The sequence below is a fragment of the Desmodus rotundus genome, chromosome 12 (assembly GCF_022682495.2).
Source record: "Desmodus rotundus isolate HL8 chromosome 12, HLdesRot8A.1, whole genome shotgun sequence".
Taxonomy (NCBI): Eukaryota; Metazoa; Chordata; class Mammalia; order Chiroptera; family Phyllostomidae; genus Desmodus; species Desmodus rotundus.
In genome coordinates this window covers 31,252,444-31,271,968 of record NC_071398.1, presented here as the reverse complement: position 1 = coordinate 31,271,968, position 19,525 = coordinate 31,252,444, and the positions used below count along the sequence as shown (strand labels likewise).

The 19,525-nt window shown below is 54.1% G+C and overlaps 2 protein-coding genes and 1 long non-coding RNA gene across 4 annotated transcripts in view; 2 read left to right on the top strand and 1 right to left on the bottom strand.

The window, feature by feature from the left end:
- Positions 1-1,535, bottom strand: part of LOC123479320 (uncharacterized) — a 30,778-nt gene extending 29,243 nt beyond the window's left edge. The window contains exon 1 of the long non-coding RNA XR_011650688.1: positions 1,328-1,535. This is a non-coding gene — a long non-coding RNA (uncharacterized lncRNA). The remainder of the gene's footprint in view (positions 1-1,327) is intronic.
- A 41-nt stretch (positions 1,536-1,576) lies between these two features.
- Positions 1,577-9,954, top strand: MVD (mevalonate diphosphate decarboxylase). Its single transcript, XM_053915196.2, has 10 exons — positions 1,577-1,768; positions 3,920-3,990; positions 4,400-4,514; positions 4,847-4,993; positions 6,014-6,213; positions 6,542-6,616; positions 6,838-7,056; positions 7,433-7,548; positions 8,468-8,576; positions 9,249-9,954. Exons 1-10 carry the CDS (start codon positions 1,699-1,701, stop codon positions 9,327-9,329), a joined length of 1,203 nt encoding a protein of 400 aa, XP_053771171.1. The 5' UTR covers positions 1,577-1,698; the 3' UTR covers positions 9,330-9,954.
- A 1,255-nt stretch (positions 9,955-11,209) lies between these two features.
- CYBA (cytochrome b-245 alpha chain) lies at positions 11,210-18,860 on the top strand. 2 transcript variants are annotated; one of them, XM_024556242.3, is made up of 6 exons: positions 11,213-11,369; positions 16,204-16,273; positions 16,774-16,848; positions 17,061-17,144; positions 17,716-17,797; positions 18,433-18,860. In XM_024556242.3, exons 1-6 carry the CDS (start codon positions 11,312-11,314, stop codon positions 18,649-18,651), a joined length of 588 nt encoding a protein of 195 aa, XP_024412010.2. In that variant the 5' UTR covers positions 11,213-11,311; the 3' UTR covers positions 18,652-18,860. The 2 variants fall into 2 exon arrangements, with proteins under 2 accessions (XP_053771912.1, XP_024412010.2); XM_053915937.2 differs by lacking the exon at positions 17,061-17,144 and having other exon boundaries at positions 11,210-11,369.
- The last annotated feature ends 665 nt before the right edge of the window (positions 18,861-19,525 follow it).

Below are 19,525 nucleotides of genomic sequence, written 5' to 3'. Positions count from 1 at the left end.
CAGGTGGGTACTAAACTTATGGGGGTGATCACTTTGTAAGATAGATAAATATGTAATCACTACGTTGTACATCTTAAACTAACATAATATTGTATGTCAACGGTAATTTTAAAAAACTTTATTTTAAAAAGGTACATAGTGGTTTTCTTGACATAACGCTACTGCACACTTAATAGACTACAGTATAGTGTAAACATAACTTTGGTATGTTCTCGAAAACTTTAAAAACTCATGTGACTGACTCAGTGGTCATGTGACTTATTGCAGTGGTCTTGAACCAAACCTGCAATATCTCCAAGGTGTGCCTGTATTTTGCATTAAATGTTGATGGAAAGATACACAAAAAATCCATTAACAGGGCCCAGCATGGGAAACTTTATATTACTCTTAATTCTCCCTTAATATCTTGACTGAAACCTGAACTACTTTAAAGCTAAAAATAAGTTTGTATAAAGGGAAGGGAAAAATGGGGAGTCACTTCAATGGGCAAGGAGTTTGAGTTTAGAATGATGAAAAAGTTCTGGAGCCGGACGGTGCTGGTAATTGCGCATCAATAAGAATGTACTCGTTGCCACAGAACTGCTACTGAAAGTGGTTAAAATGGTAAGTTTCACCTTATGTGTATTTTTTGTAATCCTCGCCCAAGGATATGTTTATTGATTTTAGAAAGAGGAAGGGGAGACACAGAAACATCCATCGGCTGCCTCCCATTCTCGTCGGACTTGGACGGAACCCGCAGTCTAGGTTTGTGCATTGACTGGGCATCCAACCCGCAAACCACCGCGCCCCCCTCCACTTTTTTTTTTTTTTTTTTTTTGGTGCCTCACGCTCCAAGCAAGCCAACCACCCGGCCAGGGCACGTTATGTGTAGTTTACCACAAGAAAAAAACCAATGTACGTATGTGTGTGGCAATCCATTTCAACCTCTGAAAAAAAGCCTTGCTTATATGGAGCTTTAAAACGGAGTGTGGGGTACAAAGCGCCTGTCTCTAAAGAAGTTCATCCCTTAGCAGCCGCCACCCAGCGGCACTGGTCAGGCCCGGTAATGCGGGAGCCCTGGGACCCCCAGGTGATGGGGCCCGTGAGGAAACGTGCGTTGCGGGACCCCAGGCAGAGGGAAGGACCCAGGGCGGCGGGCCCGAGACCCCGGGGCCTCGCGATCTGCCCTGCTGGTAGCCTGTTAACTTTCGGCCCCAGGAGCACCCCGGCACGGTCACCCGAGGCTTCCGAGCTAAGCTGCTGGGATAGCTGGCCTCCGGCGCCCCACTCAGCCTCCTGTCAGCTAGGAAAGGTCCTTAGGGCCAACCTGCTCACCGCGTCAGACTACCTGCTCTCTCGCGGAGGATAGTTTCCTGAGAGAGGCCCGCGGCTCTCGTAGAAAACTGCCACACCGCGCCTGCGCACACTCCACGCTCGCCCGCCAACCTGCCAAAGGAGGTCCCGCGCCTGCGCACACTCAGTGCCTGCGGAAAACCTGTACGAGTCGGCGGACGACAAAGGGGAAGGCTCCGCGTCAGCTGCCGGTCGTTCGATCCCGCTCATTCGCTGAGAGTTCGAGCACGGGAAACACCCGCCACTGATTGGGCGACCCTCAAACACGTGGGACCGCGTGAGCCTATGGTGGGGCCTGCCGGGGCCTGCTGGGGAGTAAGATCCGACACCTGGCGGCTGTGAGCTGAGTTGGCAGTGTTTTACGCAATGGCCTCGGAGAAATCTCCTGTAGCAGTAACCTGCACCGCTCCGGTCAACATCGCGGTTATCAAGTACTGTGAGTGCGCGGGCCGGGGGCGCGGACTTGGGGGGGCCGTCAACCCGGCGTGGGGGCTCGGGTCAGGGGACAGAGTTCACACCAGACGTCCGTCCATACCTAAGGCAGGGGCGCTCAGCTCCCGCGGTCACTCCCACCCCATCCACCTGGGGTCTGCTCTTCATTTCTAGCATGTTCTCTAGCATGTTCTCTGGGCTTCATAAATGGAATCGTTCAACATGTAACATTTTGGGTTTGGCTCATTTCACTCACTATAATTTCTGGAGGATCATCCGGGTGGTAGTGGCATCAGCACTTCGTTCCTTTAGTGCTGAGTCCTGTTCCCTGGTGTGGATGGGCCACAGGTCATACACCCTTTGAAAGGCAACTAGGTTATTTCCAGCTTTGGTCTATTAGAAATAAAGGTGCTAAAAACTTGTGTATGGGTTTTTTTTTTCTTTTAAAAAGATTATTTATTTTCAGAGAGGGAAAGGGAGGGGATAAAGAGAGGGAGAGAAACATCCATGTGCGATGTGCGAGAGAAACCTCAGTTGGTTAACTCTCACGTGCCCCCAACCAGGGACCTGGCCCGCAACCCAGGCATGTGCCCTGACTGGCAATCAAACTGGAGATCTTTCTGTTCATAGGCCAGCGCTCAATTCACTGAGCCACACCAGCCAGGGCTGTATGGGTTTTGTGTGAACCTAAGTTTTCATTCTTCTAGAATAAATGCCCAGGAGTTCAATTGCTGGGTCATAGGGTAGTTGCATGTTTAGTTTTTTAAAGAAACTATGAAATTGTTTTCCCAAGTGACCGTGCCATTTTACATTCCCACCAACGGTGTATATTGTTTTTTTGGCATTTGGTGGTGTTAGTGGTTTTTGTTTTTAAGTGATACCTTATTGTGGTTTTAGTGTGCGTTTTTCTATAGGGCAATGATGGTGAACACCTTCACGGGCTTATTTGTCATCTGTGTGTTCTCTGGTGAAATGTGTCTTCATGTCTTTTGTGCATGTTTTAATTGGATTGTGTGTGTGTGTGTGTGTTTTCACCATTGAGTTTTTAAGAGTTAATTTTGTAGATACTAATCCTTTGTTGGATACATGATTTACAAATATTTTCTCCCACTCCAAGTAGCTTGTCTTTTCTTCCTCCTAACAGAGTCTCCCAGATAGCCAAAGTTTAAAAAATTTTGGTGAAGTCCAGTGTATTACTTATTCCATTTATGGATCATGCTTTTGGTGTTAAGTCTAAGACCTCTTTGCCTAGCTTTACATCCTGAAGATTTTCTCCTAAAAAGTTTACATTTTAAATTTAAGTCTATGATCCATTTTGAGTTATTTTTTGTGTAATGAGACGGGTCAAGGTTCATTTGGTGACCTTGTTATTCCAGTTATTCCAGTTATTCCTTGTTAATGTCCAGTTATTCCTGCAGCATTTGCCAAAAAGGCTGTCCCTCCACTGAATTGCTTTTGCACCTTTGTCAGAAATCAGTTGGGTGTATATACAGGGTTTCTTTCTGGGCTCTCATATATCACCTGCCAGGTATGAATCTTTATTATCTCCGGTAACTCTGCTGACCCCCTAAATCAAAAGTGCAGTATATAGTGTGTGCTTAACAAAGAGTTTCAAAATTTCCAGAATGTTTACTTTGTTTGCCATGAGATGCCAGGAGTAGAAATGCTTGGCACACGGGGCAATTTTGATGGTCTCCAGGGAGTACGAGCAGTGAGATTTAAGGTGCTTTCAGTAACTGAGGCTCCTCCTGTTTGGGTAGAGAAGGCAAAAGCCTAACAATTGAGCATTCGGTATCTGGTAGACATTCAGTACCTGGTAGACACTCCAAGGTGGTTTGTCCAGTGAGTGAAAGAAGATAAAACAGAAACAATGAAACAGGAAGATAGCTAGCTGCCAGCTCTGCTTTGGGACCTGCAGCTCAGTGAATTGGGGAGCAATCCGGGAGGGTTTCCTGAAGGTGTAGATACAGCAGAAAGAGGACTTAGATGGTGCGCTGAGAGAGCAGGGTCTAGGTGAATGGGGAACTGTGGGATGGGAGTGGGGGTGACTAGGGAACACCATGGGGGAGATGGGGCTTTGGTGGGTAGAGGCAACAGTGCCCTGGTGTGCAGGGTCAGGAAACAGACTGACCTTCCCTTGGGTTGTCTGTTTCAGGGGGAAAGCGAGATGAGGAGCTGATCCTACCCATCAACTCCTCCCTGAGTGTCACTTTGCACCAGGACCAGGTTAGTATGAACTGGCAATAAACACCAAAGTAAAAATTTACTAAGCCTTTGTTTAACAATTGGTAGCGATAAAATCCCTAGTTCATGAAGTGTCTGTTCCATGCCCCAGTGTTAGCAATGCTCCTTGTACCTACCCCGCAAGGTCACCTCTGAGGTTCTGTCCCTTCACTCTTGTGTCCGGTTCTGCTGTGGGAGTTGGAAGTGTTGGCCTCACCCTGTGTGGAGATACCAGGCTTGGGGCCGAGCCTGCCACTGCCTGACTCCCCTCCTGCCTTGGCTTCAAACTCCTGTTCCCAGCAAGTCTGTCCCTGCCCCTGAATGGGTGATGGTGATGGGCCATGGCAGGAAAGGCCTTCCCAGCAGAAAAGGGTGCTTTACCCCTGAGGGGGTCCTGCATTTTCTTCTTCAGTTGAAAACCACTACAACAGCTGTCATTAGCAAGGACTTCACTGAGGACAGGATTTGGCTCAACGGCCGGAAGGAGGACATAGGGCAGCCACGTATCCAGGCCTGCCTGAGGCAGAGTGAGTGGGAGTCCCGCATGGGACATGGAGGCCAGTCCTAGTCTGTTCCTTCTCCTTCATCCCTTCATTGCTCTGGGTGGAGGCAGAGACCACAGCAGGTGCTGTTCTCTCTTCCCTCCCTGCCTGGCTTTGACAGCCCCCCAGGGGCGGGGCATGGGGACACCTGTTAGCACAGCCAGATGTGGGTCTGGGGTCTGGGACTTTACCCAAGAAGGAGGCCTGCAGGAATTTGGGGAAGATGTCCAGTGTCAGCTGTGCCTCTGACCCATGGCAGGCAAGATGTCAGGAACAAGTAGAGCAGCTGTGCCCAGTGGCTGTCTCCCCCTCCATAGTCCGCCACCTGGCCCGAAAGCAGAGGAGTGGTGAGGAGGAGGACCCGCTACCTCTTAACCTCAGCTACAAAGTTCACATCGCATCGGTGAACAACTTCCCCACAGCTGCAGGCCTGGCCTCCTCGGCTGCAGGCTATGCCTGCCTAGGTGAGTGCCCGCAGGGAGATCATGCTCTTGAAGCCTTCACAGAGCCCTTGGCCCACGAGGCTGAGGCCTTGGTCATCTCACATCTGAAGGTTAAAATCTCCTGAGGTTGTACATGACCGGAGCCCACCTCAAACTGGCTTAAGTCTAAAATAGGGACAGTTTCTTGGTTGATGTAACAAAATTCCAAGGGGTGCAGCTGGCTTTAGGTGCAGCTGTTTCCAGGCTCTCCCACAGCCTCACTGGGCATCCATTTCTCTCCCTGGAAGTGCTGCCTTGATTTCTTCTGCATTGGCTCACTCTCCGGTAGGGCCTGCTCACGTAGGCACAAAGCTGGTCACTAGAGTGGTGGGCAGTGGGCTCACACTGCCCTCATAGCCACAGTGGCCCAGTAGAAACTCCAGGGACAATGCTTACTGGCTTGGCTTCGCTCAGGTACCCATGCCTGAACCACCGTTGGGGATGGGTGGTGGGTAAGCCAGGCCAGGAGGGGTATAAGTGTCTGGGGCAGAGCTCTTGCCTACTCCATCTTGTCTGGATGGACCCCAGCTGTGCATCCTGGCATCAGACCCTTGACCAGGCCCAGCCCTGCTCTGTCACGCCCAACATGCTGGCTACCCCGGGCATGTACATTCTTCAGGCCTCTGTGCCTTGGTGTCTGCCCCAAATAGCAACCCTAAAAGCCCAATTTTGTGTCACTCCTTGGAGAAACTCTGGCCCCTCAGCACTTCAGGTCCCCAAGAGTTGTTCCCCTCCATTGTAGTACCACAGGCTCTAGTGGTCTCTGTATGTCCAGTGTGTGCCTTTGAGAACACTGAGTGCGTGAGGATGTTGGGGGTGCATGGGTGAGGAGATGAGTGCTAACTGTGAGAGTCAATGGCTGAAGCTCTGTCATTTCAGATTTTTTTTACTTTTCTGTGGGGCACATTCTCATAGGGTGCTGAGCACAGCCTGGGCTGGAATCCCTGTCCCCTGCATGTCTTAGTTCCCCTCCCCTGTTCACCCTCCCTCCTTTGCGTATAGCCTATGCTCTGGCCCGAGTCTATGGGGTCGAGAGTGACCTTTCAGAAGTGGCTCGCCGGGGCTCGGGCAGCGCCTGTCGGAGCCTATATGGAGGCTTCGTGGAGTGGAAGATGGGGGAGCAGGCTGACGGCAAGGACAGTGTCGCCCGGCAGGTGGCCCCTGAATCACACTGGCCCCAACTCCGAGTCCTCATTCTTGTGGTGAGTGAGACAGCGGTGGAGTGAGGAGTCCTCTTGGGCCAAGCTGAGAGCAGGAGGAGATAAGGCTTCACCTGCCTCTCAGGCCTGCTGCAGGTGACGAAATGGCCACCTGTGGAGTGTGCAGGAATGACTCCCATGCAGCAAGGGGGCTGCAGATCTACACGCTGCTGTTCCCAGAATTGTATCATCTCTGCCACAGTCAGGAGGCCTCTCTGGTCAGGAGCCCCCACCCTGCTGTTTGTACTAGCTGAGGGGAGGGACAGGACAGGGTGGGTATTTAGGGCTGGGGCCTGGGGGTGAGGTCCAGGCCATCTCTCCCTTGGTGCAGGTGAGCACTGAGAAGAAGCTGACTGGCAGCACTGTGGGCATGCAGACCAGTGTGGAGACCAGCCCCCTGCTCAGGGTAAGGCCTGCACTGGGGCAGGTGCCAGCTCCCCATGGTACAACCTGCATGTCAGGATATGCGCCAGGCTCCTCCCATGTCCTCTGAAGCTGAGCTCGTCTGCTCTGCTGGATGTGTAATGGACGCTGAGGCCTGGGGGAGGCTCTGCCCCAGAGCCTGTTGTCTGGCCACTGTGCTGTGAAGCAGCGGGCGCCTCACTGGGAAGCACCTTTGCCTTGCAGTTCCGGGCTGAGGCAGTGGTGCCGGGGCGCATAGCAGAGATGATCCGCTATATCAATGAAAGAAACTTCGAGGGCTTTGGCCAGCTGACCATGAAGGACAGCAACCAGTTCCATGCCACCTGTCTGGACACCTTCCCGCCCATCTCTTACCTCAATGACACTTCCAGGCATATCATCCACCTGGTGCACCGCTTCAATGCCCACCACGGGCAGACCAAGGCAAGGTGGGGCCGGGGCAGCACTAGAAACCCACAGAGTGGGCCTCAGGCCGTGAGTGTCAGTAAGACCAGCACATGCTTGTCTGTGACAAAGCTCCACAGAAATCTGCTTTGTGCTCTTGCGTGCAGAGCACCAGTAGCTTCTGTCTATTGCATTTTGGTTCCATGACTGTGGGATCTCACCTTGTCCTTCAAAGCACTGGCGTGGGGACCTGCTCCCCTGACCTGGTCCTGAGTTGTTGGGCAGCAGTGCCACAGCTCTACTCTGGGTTGGCCCTGTGGACACTGTGGGAGGCCCTGGGTCTCCAGGCAGACCAGAGGGGCAGAGCCAGGCAGAGCCATGGTGCAGAAGTTGACATTGACCACATGGGTTCCAGGTGGCATACACATTTGATGCAGGCCCCAACGCGGTGATCTTTACCCTGGATGACACTGTGGCTGAGTTTGTGGCTGCTGTGAAGCACAGCTTCCCCCCTGAGTCAAATGGAGACAAGTGAGTTTTGTGTCCCTGCACTGGGGAAGCCATGGAGGGAGGGGCAGGGTCTCCTGCTGGGATCAGGGACAGCTGCTCCTAAGGCTGTGGTGCCGAATGGGGAGTCTTGCAGGAAGTATTGATCTCTTTGGGGACCACAGGCAGTATGTCACCAATGCACCTTGCCATGAACTCTTCCCCATCACATGTCCCAGTTCGTGTTCACAGAGACACACACACATACATATGGCCTCATGGCTCCTGTGTGGACAGTGACTACAGCCCCACTATGGGGACAGAACATTTGGATGTTTCCTACCAGTTTTTATGGTCCTTTTTGAATGTGGGACTCCCCCTCCTGCTAGGGCTGCTGGAAGTGGGGGGTTGTTTTACCTGTTTCTATAATTGGGGCAGTACTGATGGCTAGTGGGTGGGAGGCCAGAATGCTAACTTCTTCACCAAGTGGGACAGCCACGATAGCCTTGGAGGCCGGTGGTGCCCTGGTCAGCTCTGTTCTCACTGCCCTTGTCACCGCAATGGGTGATGTGCAGAGGAACACGGTGATGGATTGGTGCTTGAAGTGAGGCATTTTCTTCTTGTTACCCCACTGGGCAGAGCAATAGCCATGGGCCATGGGCGAACCCCAATCTCAGGGAAGTTTCCTGAAACCAACCCTTCACAGTGACCCCAGCTTGGCCCTTGGTCGTTCCTACTCAGTTTTTTGTGTGGATGGTGACAAACACTTGGAAGTGTACAGTTCAGCAGCATTAAGTACATTCATTGTTGCACAACCAGCAGTTCTGCCTGGTTCCAGAATTTTTTGTCACCCCAAAAGAAGCCCTATTCCCATGGCAGTCACACCCCTTCAGGTCTGGTCTGCGCATCCTGCACAGCTCCTGTCGATGGGCACACAGCACACTCCCGCCTTCCTTACCCCCAGGTTTCTGAAGGGGCTGCCTGTGAGGCCTGCCCCACTCTCAGACAAGCTCAAAGCTGCACTGGGCATGGATCCCACTCCCGGCGGCATCAAATACATCATTGCCACTCAGGTGAGTCCTCACACCAGCCCTCAGCCCAGGGTCTGGGGCCCGCATGGCCCCGCACCCCTGGGGAAGTGCCCATCCAGCACACAGGCTTCACAGGCTTCGACCAGTGTGTCCACCAGATGAAGGGGTTCCCAAGTTGGGAAACCAAGTTGTTAAGAATGACAGCAAAAGTAGGAGGACCGCCATTCTTCCGTATTTCAAGACATCTTCTCCACTGGGTTGTTTCACTTGGTCTTGAAGTGGACATTTCAGGACATGTTGTGACTTGTGGGGCCACTGGCCTTGGTGTGGACATTTCAGGACACACTGACTTGTGGAGCCACGTTCCCAATGATGAGGGGAGAGGGAGGGGCTGGGAATGGAGACTTGGGGATCCTGAGGACCCTCAGGCCTCACCCATCAGAAGCAGATCAGCATCATTGCTCAGAGTGGCTGAGCCAGGGTTTTACTCTGGTCACCTGATTCCAAGTCCTCATGACATCCTGTGCCCAGGCCCTGGTCTCCCTACCCTTCACACAAGTCTCAGTAATGGAGGCCAAGACACATGGCTCTGCCTAAGGGAGTTGGGCACCAGGCCAGGGCATCACCACATGGTGGTCAGTTTCCCTCTGAGGGTGGGGATATACCTGTCCCTCCCTGTCACCCCAATTTGACATTGATTTCTCTTCCTGCCAGGTGGGGCCCGGGCCTCAAATGCTGGACCAGCCTCATGCTCACCTCCTGGGCCCTGATGGCCTGCCAAAGCCAGTGGCTTGACCCCTCCTCAACGGGAGCTCTGGCTGCCACTTGGAGAAGGGACTGCTTTGCTGGGAATGGGGTACTGTGTGTGGCGGTAGCTGTGCCATGCTTGTTGGGACCAGTGGGTGGCCACCTGGCACCGGGCCAGGAATTGTGCTATGGCCGAGTGTGGGCAGTAGGGTGACAACCTACAGGCCCCCAGGTGGCCAAGAGCAGGCACCCCACTGGTGCTGTGCTGACATGAGGGCTGGGGTGACATGGGGGACCTGGTGGATACAGCAATAGGGGTGAGTTGCCGGTATGTCCCCCATGAAGGATCTCTGACCCTGAGCTCTGGGGCCACTCCCACTGCCCAAACAGGAGCTCTTCCACCTGAGATGATGGGGCGTCCGCGTTCCTCTTTGGAGCTGGAGGACTGATCACTGTTCAGGGGGCAACCTCTTCATGCTCAGGATCCCTCAGCATGACGGTCATTCTAGCTCCTCTGCCGACCTCTGTCCACTGGGTGTGGATAGCATGTTTCTTCATAAAAAGACCAGGAGTGTGTCTCCAGTGGGAGGTGGGAGAGCAGCCCCAGGTGCCTTGTCACAGGAGGAGCCCCATCAACTGGCCACTGGGAATAAAGCCAGAGGTGCTGACCGGGTCTGGTGTGCTTCTGTGGAACCAGCGTTCCTGTGTAGGCAGCAGGTGGCACTCATTGGGAGGTGGGGAGGCCATGGCCATGTGCCACCTCCTGCAGGATAGGGGAACCTGGAACATGCCCATTCACTGACTTGCTCCTGAAGAAGCTGCCTTCTGACCCAAAATGCCCCTTCAGTTGCCCAGCCCTGTGGTGGGATGTTCAGCTCACAGCCTCCCCCATGCCCATGGGCCACACTAGGAGGCTGACAGGGTCACCAGGACTCTGATGGGTTGTGGGGACTTGGTTTTGGTCTGGTTTTATGTTTCCAGCCCGCAGTGGGAAGCATGTGTACAGGAAGGAGCCCCAATTTGGGATGGTTCTTATTGCAGGTGGTTAGGGTTTCTGGAACCCGGGAATGGCTGTTAACTTACAAATGAGTTTTCCATTAGTGTGCAGGTCAATGCATTCTTCCCCACTCCTCCTGGGAGGGTCAGCTGCTGCTGCTGCTGGCCCATTAAGGGGGTGGACAGAAGGAGATGACAGAGGGACAGGAGCCAGCACTCCTACATTCTAGGTTTTCCTAGCTCTGCATACTTTGCCCCCCTCCCCTAAGTGAGCTCTGTGAGCAGAGGGCTGTCCACTGCACTTGGCTGGCCCAGGGCCAGATGACGTGGGGGTTGGGCCTGCCACTGTCTTAGAAGCAGGCGTTGACTTCCATGGAGGAGACCCCCAGGCTCAGGCTCTTGTCTGAGTCCCTTCTCCTTGGAGGGGAACTCCCCAGTGGGCATGGTGAAGGCTCTGAACCTTTAAACCCTTCTAGGAACCCGGCCTGCTCACCTCTTCTGAAGAAGCCCATGTTGGCACCTGTAAAGAGCTCAGCATTCTGGGGGGACCCTGCCCACAGAAGCAGGTGTTTGCCTTACTGGGTTCCCTCTCCCTAGTGCTCACATAAGATGCTTAGGACACTCCAGGTTGGCCCGGGCCAGAGCTGGCAGGACAGGTGCTTGGCATCAAGCAGGCATCCGAGTGGTTGGGGCCCCGTGGTTCACCTGCGGGTGCTGTAGAAGGTGAGGCGAGGACCCCTCGGACAGACGTGCAAGCCAAGAAGGTCGGGAGCGGGACCGGCCTGAGCACCCAGCCAACCTCCGACGGGACTACTACCAGTCCTCCCTTCAGGGGGTGGGGCCGGAACCCGAGAGGCAAAGCTATTCCTCCGGGCGGGCAGGGCGGGGCTTGGGGTGGGTAGTCTGTTCACCCCCCCCCCCCACCCCCACGGGAAGCTAGGGGGCGCGGGAGGTGGTGCCGGAACTCAGGGCTGGGAAGTGACGGTCGAGCGGGTTTCAGTGTCCCAGCTGAGCCAGCCGTGTTGGCCGCCAACATGGGGCAGATCGAGTGGGCCATGTGGGCCAATGAGCAGGCGCTGGCGTCCGGTCTGAGTGAGTGCGCCGAGGATCGGCGTGGGGGCGGGGGCCGGGCAGGACTGGGTGGGCTGGAGATGGGGACGTGGGGAATCAGCGACCCAAGGCTGTAGGCTGGAGCAATTGGGGCGCCGGAACCCCAGGATGCAGCTGAGGGACGGAGTGGGCTGGAAACGGGCTGAGGATCCAGAGTCCTGAGGGTTCAGAAGCTCCAGATTGCGGGCCGGGAGGTGTGAGCTGAAGCCGGGAGGTGAGGTACTCGAGAGTCCTGCAGAGACCTGCAGCTGCGGAGCGGGAAGATAGACCTGGGGCAGGCTGTGGCTGGGGGCGGCCGGTCAGTGGGAGACCTTGGGCTGCGGAGGTTGTTTGGAGACACCCCTGCAGATTCGTCTTCCTCGTCCCCTGCCCCCTCTGCTGCCCTCTCTTCACCCCTCCACCCTGCCCAGATCTGCTCATAGAGGAAGTTGCGGCCAAGGAGGGGAGAGGCTGTCGTCCAGGGTGGTTTCCAGCAAGTCACTGCTCTCCAGGATTGGGAAACCTGGGCGGGATCCCCTGCCCCCGCCGCCCCTCCGACCCGGGAGTGGGCTTCTGCCCAGGGGTGACCAGGGGTGACCAGGGGCTCCCTCCTCAGTCCTGGGTTTTCACCGGACATCGAAAACCGCTCAGAGGGACCTCTCCTAGCTCTATTTCCAGAGACTGCTTCTGGGGAAGGATGACAGGCCCCCGGTCACCCTGAGCCTGTGCTCGGAGCCCTGGGGAAGGCACAGTGGGGTCGGCACCCCTGTGCTGTACTGGGAAGGGGAACCGCTCAGGAGGGGTGGGTGAGTCTGTGCCTAGGGGGGGCTTAGGCAAGAGGAAGTGGCCCAGAGGCTCTGTCCGCCTCCGTGGATCTGCCACTCCCAGGAAGGACCTGTACCCGGTGGGAGTGTGTGGGTGGGAAGACTGTGGAGAATGTTATGATGAGGAGGGTCCCAGCCCACCACCTCACCTGAGACCCAGCCTGAGGCACCCCTGCCACTGGGGGCTGGAGATGCCTGGTGAAGCTGTGGGAGGGAGGGAAATAGATGTAGAGGAAGTCCCTCTGGCCCCGAACTGTAAGGTCACATTTTGAGGTGGGCAGCTTGGGGCATGAGACCCAATGGTCTGTTCTGTGTCGAGGCAGGTCATCCCCCAGTGGGTCAGATCCTTCTCACTTGTCCCCACAGCTGACCCCAGGCTGTCCCCCTGCCTGGCTGTAAGACCTTAGACTGCTGAAGACCAGCCTGCCTTTCTCCAGTAGCTCCCAAACCCCTGTCCCACCCATCCCCAGGAAGTAGAAGGTGACAGAGGACACCAAACTGGGAGCTCTGTGAGAAGCCTAGGATCTAGTCCCAGTGGTTACAGACAGTGACACTCCCAGTGTCCCATTCATGGCATGCCCACTGTGTGCAGGTTGTCCCTTCCTTGTCTTAGCTAATGTTCACAGTGTCCTGAGGCCAGTGCTGTTAATCCACTTTACAGACAGTGAAGTTGAGTCCTAGAGAACTTCAAGCCCTGGCCCCGTTTCCTCCACCATGAAGTGAGGCAGCTTGTTGGAAGGTCTCCCAGGGCCCTTCCCCTTCTGAGTTTCCCTCTGACTTTTTCTCCTGACTCAGAATAAACTGCAGCCACCTGGGACTGCTCAGGACTGGCTGGGCCCTACTAGCAGGTGCATCCAACAGGCTTCTTTTTTGTTATAGAAAATCCCATCTAATCAGATCATGTCACCTCCTGTCGAAAACACTGTAGTGGATCCCATTATGAAGAATAAAAGCCAGATTCTGACTGCTGTGCCCCTGCCCCCCTCCCACCACTGTCACTCCAGCTGCACAGGCCTCCTTTCTGTTCCTGGATCTCCCAGGAACACCCCAGGGCCTTTGCAGAAGCACTCCCTCTGTTTGAAGCATCTGTGGCTGGCTCCTCTGTTCATCTCTGAGAAGTCTTTCCAGAGCATCTAGACATCTGTCACAGTCCCCTGTTCTGGTTCACTACTCTCTGATGTTTATTTCTGTTCCCTCCTGGACCGTGAGCCCCATGAGAGCAGGGGCCTTACCTGTCTCGTTCCCTGTACCTGTGAGAAACCCACTACCCAGTAGAGCTGCCAGCCCTCAGCCAGGGGTATCTTTGCCCAGGGTGAGAAAATTACACCCCCAAAGATGAGTAGACGCGTGCTGACTGAACATATAAGGAGAGTACCCTTCCCTCCCAACTCACAGGAGAGCTAATGAGCAAACTGAAGAGTAATTACATAGCTGAGCTTAACTCCAAGGAAATCTGGCCATAAAAGCACAGTGAGGTTCCAAGGAGGTGGGGCTAGGGTGGAAGGAAGGGGTACCTGGGGAATTGGGACCAACAGGGGCTTGGGCTTTTACCCAGTGGGATATCGGGGCCTCGTTGTAAAAAACGGGCTGAAATGGAGCTGCATGCCTCAGATCGGAGCCAGGAAAGGCTGTCTGTACAAGAAACCAACTAGAAAACTGTCCCATCCAAGGAAGCTTATCATTTGCTGTTAGGGCCTGGATGAAGAGAGTCACGAACAAGACAGAACCTCCAGAAACTCAGGCCTGCGCTGTGTGCAGGGGGTGAGGGCTGAACCCTACCCTGTGCTACAACAACCGAGAAATTCAGATAAACTGGATCCAGGACTGGAGAAGCCCACAGGCCCCAAGCAGAAGCGAATGTGAAACTGTTCTGCAAGGGTAGTTCCTCAGCCAGGGCACACAGACTGCCACAGGCAGACAGACAGGCACTGCTTCGCGCAGCTCACAGACATACCCGCCATTTGAGGAAGCAGACACCAGGCAGGAGAATGTGCCTCCTTAGCACCAGAACTACTAGTGCCATTAGGAAGAGACTTGAGAATATGGGTACAAGTATGTTTAGAACTGTTCAGGGAGATAAAGGAATAGAAAATTATACAGGGCAATGCAAAAAATGACTAATATAGGATGTCTAGAAATAAAATACAAAGTCATTGAAAGTTAATTGAATTAAGCACAGTATAGAGATGAAGAGAGAATTAGTGACATGGAAGGTGGATCAGAGGAAACCACAGAATATAGCTGAGAGAAGTTGAGTTATGTACACGACCCCACATCCATATAATGGCATTTCCAGAGGAAAGAATCAATAGAATGAAATGAAGCATTATAAAAGGGAAATTCCAGAATTGAAGGAGAAAACAAAGTCCCTTACAGAATAAAAGGATTTGTTTAAATTCCTTCTGGGACACATTGTAATGAAAATAAAGACCATTAAAGGAAACCTTCAAATTTACCAGTTAATAAAGTGAATTAGTATCAGACTGATTTCTGACTTCTCATCATCAATAATAGATGCCAGAAGACAATGGGATGATACCTTTGGTGTTGAGACAAAACCATGAATTTAGTATTCAGATACACTGTTATTCCAGAATGAGGGCATTTTCAGGTACTCAGGGAGTTGCTGCTAATAGAACGTCACAGAAAGGACTACTAAAAGATGTACTTCAGCAAGAGAAATTAAATACAGAAGAAAGGAAGGGGATTCAGGAATGAAGACATTGGTGACTAAGTATTGACTGTAAATAATTAATAATAATGGGTACTTTGGGAGTGAGATTGAAGTTAAACATATTGAAGTCCACTTGTGGTTCAGGAAAAGGAATTTTAAAATTAAAGTTTAATCAAGCCAGCAGGAGGAACAACAAAAACTTGTTAAGGAGAAAATAAAACAAGTTCCAATTACCTGCAATAAAATCTGTTAAATTCACTATCAGATTGTTTACAATATGAAAAATTCAGTTACATCAGCCTATTTGTAATAGTGAAAAATGGAAGCACCAAATTTCCTAAAGACAAAATGATGGATAAATTGTGGTTGATTCACACAGTAGAAAACTCCACAAAAAGAATGAGTTAGTGACCCATCCAAACCACGTGAATGACCTAGACAGCCTTTGGCTGGGCATAGAAGCTAGATCTAGGGTTCCAGAGTGGACTTGATAGGGGCACAAGGGAGCTTTCTGGGAAGATGGGAATCTTGACTTGGGTGGAGGTCATATGGGGGTACACATGTGAAAAGTCATCAAGCTTACGCCTTTATTGTATGTAATAATTATACCTCAAGAAATTGCTAGAAATTATGAGGGTGGATACACAACAATGTGAATGTACTTAACTTTAAGATGGCTAAAATGGAAAATTTTATGTATACTTTACCACAATAAAAAAAACATCTGGGGAGAAAAGATCCAGCAGGACCACATAGAGCTGAAAATAAAGGGGTGGAATAGCTGACAAATCCAAACCAAAGGAGGGTATAGGAATGTCAACATCAAACTGAAATAAGGTGAAACACAGCAATAGGGACAAACAGGAACCGTGCAATGAGCAGAGGCTATCCATGGAGCCGACGCAAAATCCACAGTCAACAATGTGGTCTTTAAATGCAAAAACTCAAAATGACAGGGTCAGAGAGCTCAAGAGTGAGTGTCCAGGCTGGAGTCCAGGCTCCTGCCCAGGGCTGTGAGGCAGTCTCTCCGGTCAGCAGCCCCAGGGACACAGGCCCTCCTCCACCAGCTTCAGCCCCTCAGTCACATGCCACTTCCTTGGGGAAGGCATCCTCCATTGTCCGCAGGTGCCTGCAGCTGCCTGGGTCCCCCTACTGGCTAAAAGGGTTGACAGACTCAAGGGCAGCCTTGTGGTGGTCTGTTGGCCCAGCTGTGGAAGGGAGGAGCACAAGGGGAGGTGGTCAGAGCCCCCTGTGGATCCCAGCCCTGCAGGGAGGGGGTGGAGGCAAGTCTCTCCCATGGTCAGGGACTCCTACTAACCCGCTTTTCTTCTGCCCACAGTTCTCATCACAGGCGGCATCGTGGCCACTGCTGGCCAGTTCACCCTGTGGTACTTTGGCGCATACTCCATGTATCCTCCCACCATAGACCCAGCGGGGGGGGGGGGGGGCGGCACTGCCAGGGGTGGTGCTAATGGCCTGAGGATGGAGATGCCACTGCCTCAGTGGCATGGCCCTTTACAGTTTGCACAGTGCTCCTCACATCCCTGGGCCCTTTAGACTCAGCAGGGTAGGCCCAGCTGCAGTTTTGGAAGCGAAGGTTCAGCAGGGAAGTGACTTGTCTGGTGTCTGGCGGGGGAATGGGAGGTGTCACACCCCCAGGGGTCCTCTCTGAACACTCTTATCAGCTACCCTTTTGCCTGGTTATTCCAGGCCCTCTGAAACCCAAAACAGGCAAGGGAGAGGGAGGGTGCAGGACCGGCAGCAAAGTGGCCAGACCTGTGGGATCCCACCTGCCTGTCCCCCGACTGTGTGGCTCCAGGCGGCACTTGTGCCCATCTGTTTCTCAGCAAAGGGGCTCATTGTGGCCCCTCAGGCCTGGGGCTGGGCTGTTCCTTAACCTCAGCTTCAGTGCAGCAGGAGTGTTTGTCTGCCTGCTGGAGTACCCCCGCGGGAAGAGGAGGAAGGGCTCCACCATGGAGAGATGGTCAGTCCCTACCTGCTCTCGGGTTCAACCCAGGGGCTGGGTTGAACCCACAAGGGTGGGACACTCAGCCAGGGGCCCTGCAGGAGCTGGTCCTGTCCCTCCAAAGCTCCAGGTCCTTGAAAGGAAAGAAGCTGGGGTGCTCTGGGACAGGGTGGGTGTAGGGTTGCTGAGTAGGACCCAATCTGTCTTCCCTCCCTCCTCACTTGGCCTAGCGGACAGAAGTACATGACGAAAGTGCTGAAGTTGTTCGGGCCCCTCTCCAGGAATTACTACTTCCGGGCCTTCTTGCACCTGGGGTGAGTCCCACCCACTCTCAGGAGGGCCCTGAGTAGCTCCTCCCCACTGGCCTGGTGGCCTGGACAGGAGTGCTGGGGGCAAGTCAGGTCCCTCTCAGCCCAGTTGTTTTTCCAAACAAAACCCAGGCCCCAGGCTCTGCCAGAGGCCCCCCAAACCTGTATCTGTCATCTCCTCCTGTCTAACAATTCACCCCAAACCTTAGTGGCAGGGTGCAGCCGGGCAGTCTGCTGCCTCACACACGTGTCTGGTAGTGACTGCAGAGAGGCCAGCACACCCTCCTGCCTCTGCAGCTGCATGGGCCTCCCCACAGCATGGGGGTAGGGCCAGGATTAAAGGTCCCAAAGTGGTTAGGGTACAAGTCAAGGCAGAGGACAGCTCCAGGGACCCAAATTTAAAAGCCCAGCCTTGGCAGGGCCAGGTGTCCCCTCCTTCCATAGTCCTGGGGACAGCACACTCATGGTCTGTTTTGTCCTGAGATCTTATGGCCTCTGCCCAAGACCTGGAGCCCCTGCAGACCCCCACTGACTGTTCTTCTGAGCCTCCCACACCCCACTCCCACCCCCTCCCCAGGCTGTCGGTACCAGCTGGCTTCCTGCTTGCCACCATCCTGGGGACAGCCTGCTTGGCCATAGCAAGTGGCATCTATCTGCTGGTGAGTGGTGTCGTCTGTGGTCAGCCCTGCTGATGCTTGACACTGGTCCCTGCAGCTGCCTGGAGGCTGGGCCAAGGCCAGGAGCCAGTGTCCTTTCTCGTGGGATGGGGACAGGGGTGACTGCATTTCAGCAAGTTTCCTGGTGCACACTCTTCACTCCCCAGCAGGCCTGGGTGCCCTCAGGGAGCCTCCAGGCCAGGGTGGGTCCAGGATGAGTGGGACCCTGCCCTCCACGGCTGTCCTCCTGGGCCTCTCCCACCCTGTGTGCTGCCAGCCTCTTGACTCAGCATGATGGCCGGCGCTGGCCTGGCCTCCCTGTCCTACTCCTGGGGGGAGTCTGGGAATGTGCACCCAAAAGTGGCTTCCAGGGGATCTTTCAGAAACGCAGGGAGTCCATGCCCCTCCTGCTTTACAGGGTCCCTCCTGACATGGTGGAATAATCCCTGGGGTTTAATCCCAGTTTGGGGTCAGGCAGAGCCTCTGGCCAGCCTCTTAACCTCTGAGCCACAGGCCTTTCAGGTCTAATGGGATTCAGTCTGGGTTCTGCTTTGGTAGGGTTGTGGGAGTGCAGGGTGGGGCCAGGGTGGGGGTGGGCCCTGGAGGCTCCCAGAGCCCAGCCCCTCTGTTTCCGGCAGGCAGCTATCCGTGGTGAACAATGGACTCCCATCGAGCCCAAGCCCAAGGAACGGCCACAGGTGGGGGGTACCATCAAACAGCCACCTAGCAACCCCCCACCCCGGCCCCCAGCCGAGGCCCGCAAGAAGCCCAGTGAGCAGGAAGAGGAGGTGGCAGCAGCAAGGGTCCCCAGCGGTCCCCAGGAAAACCCTGTCCCAGTGACCGATGAGGTCGTGTGACCACTGCCTCAAACTGCTCCCTGAGTGGCTGCTGTCTTGTGTAGCTTTTTGGGGGCCACCATCCAGACCCCAAGAGCATCCCCTTATCTGCCTGGCAGAACCATAGGCCCTCTTCTGCTGTCATTCCCAGAAGCCTGTCATCTTTCTCCACGGCACCTGACATCACAGAGCTTTTTCTAGTCCATGAAATAAAGTATCTGGAATTCCAAGTATTTGAGTTTCTACTCTAGAAATGAAGTTCCCAGGCCTGGGAGGAGGGAGTGTGTGTCCCCGCACCAGCTTTTCTGGACCTGCCAGAGTCACCTTGTGGAGCCCCCTAGTCCTGCCCGAGCAGCTGAGTGCAGTGGGAATGCAGGTGAGCAAGGGGAGGCCCCAGGAAGCCCAGCCGGCCTTCACCTTGGTGTCACCCAGGACAGCCAGAACAGCTGTGGGGGGCTTCAAGCCAAGAGGCCTTGCCTCTCCAGTCCTGGGGCTGCAAACACACACACCAGACATATCTCCCTGCCCCTCCCCTCCCCTTTCCTTCCCTTCCCTCTCTCCAGGAGGGGGCCAGACATGGCCCTTCTAGGTACTGTTTTGCTTCCCAGTGGGGAGCCCCGTGGCTCCCAAGCTTTGCCTGGCTTCAGCTCACATCCTGGCCTGGGAAGCCTCCTTGGTGGTCTCTTCCCAACCACCTGCTCCCTCAAAGTCTGGAAAAGTCTTTAAATTCCTTGCCTCTCGTTTGCCCTACCAGCTGTCAGCAAATCCTGCTCTCAGACCCGGGGCCCTCTAATGTTCCAGGGCCAACTCGGCACCGGCAGCCCTGCCCCAGGAAATGGCCACTCCAGCCTCCCAGAAGGACAATAAAATTGCTGGCCCCTGACTTCCCTTAATG

Bases quoted from the DNA above. Each gene is read 5' to 3' on its own strand.
- MVD (XM_053915196.2), top strand. From the start codon at position 1,699: ATGGCCTCGGAGAAATCTCCTGTAGCAGTAACCTGCACCGCTCCGGTC. The intron at 3,991-4,399 runs GTTAGTATGAAC...TTTCTTCTTCAG, and splicing joins TCACTTTGCACCAGGACCAG to TTGAAAACCACTACAACAGC. The intron at 6,214-6,541 runs GTGAGTGAGACA...CCCTTGGTGCAG, and splicing joins TCCGAGTCCTCATTCTTGTG to GTGAGCACTGAGAAGAAGCT.
- CYBA (XM_024556242.3), top strand. From the start codon at position 11,312: ATGGGGCAGATCGAGTGGGCCATGTGGGCCAATGAGCAGGCGCTGGCG. The intron at 11,370-16,203 runs GTGAGTGCGCCG...TTCTGCCCACAG, and splicing joins GGCGCTGGCGTCCGGTCTGA to TTCTCATCACAGGCGGCATC. The intron at 16,274-16,773 runs GTATCCTCCCAC...CCTCAGCTTCAG, and splicing joins TACTTTGGCGCATACTCCAT to TGCAGCAGGAGTGTTTGTCT.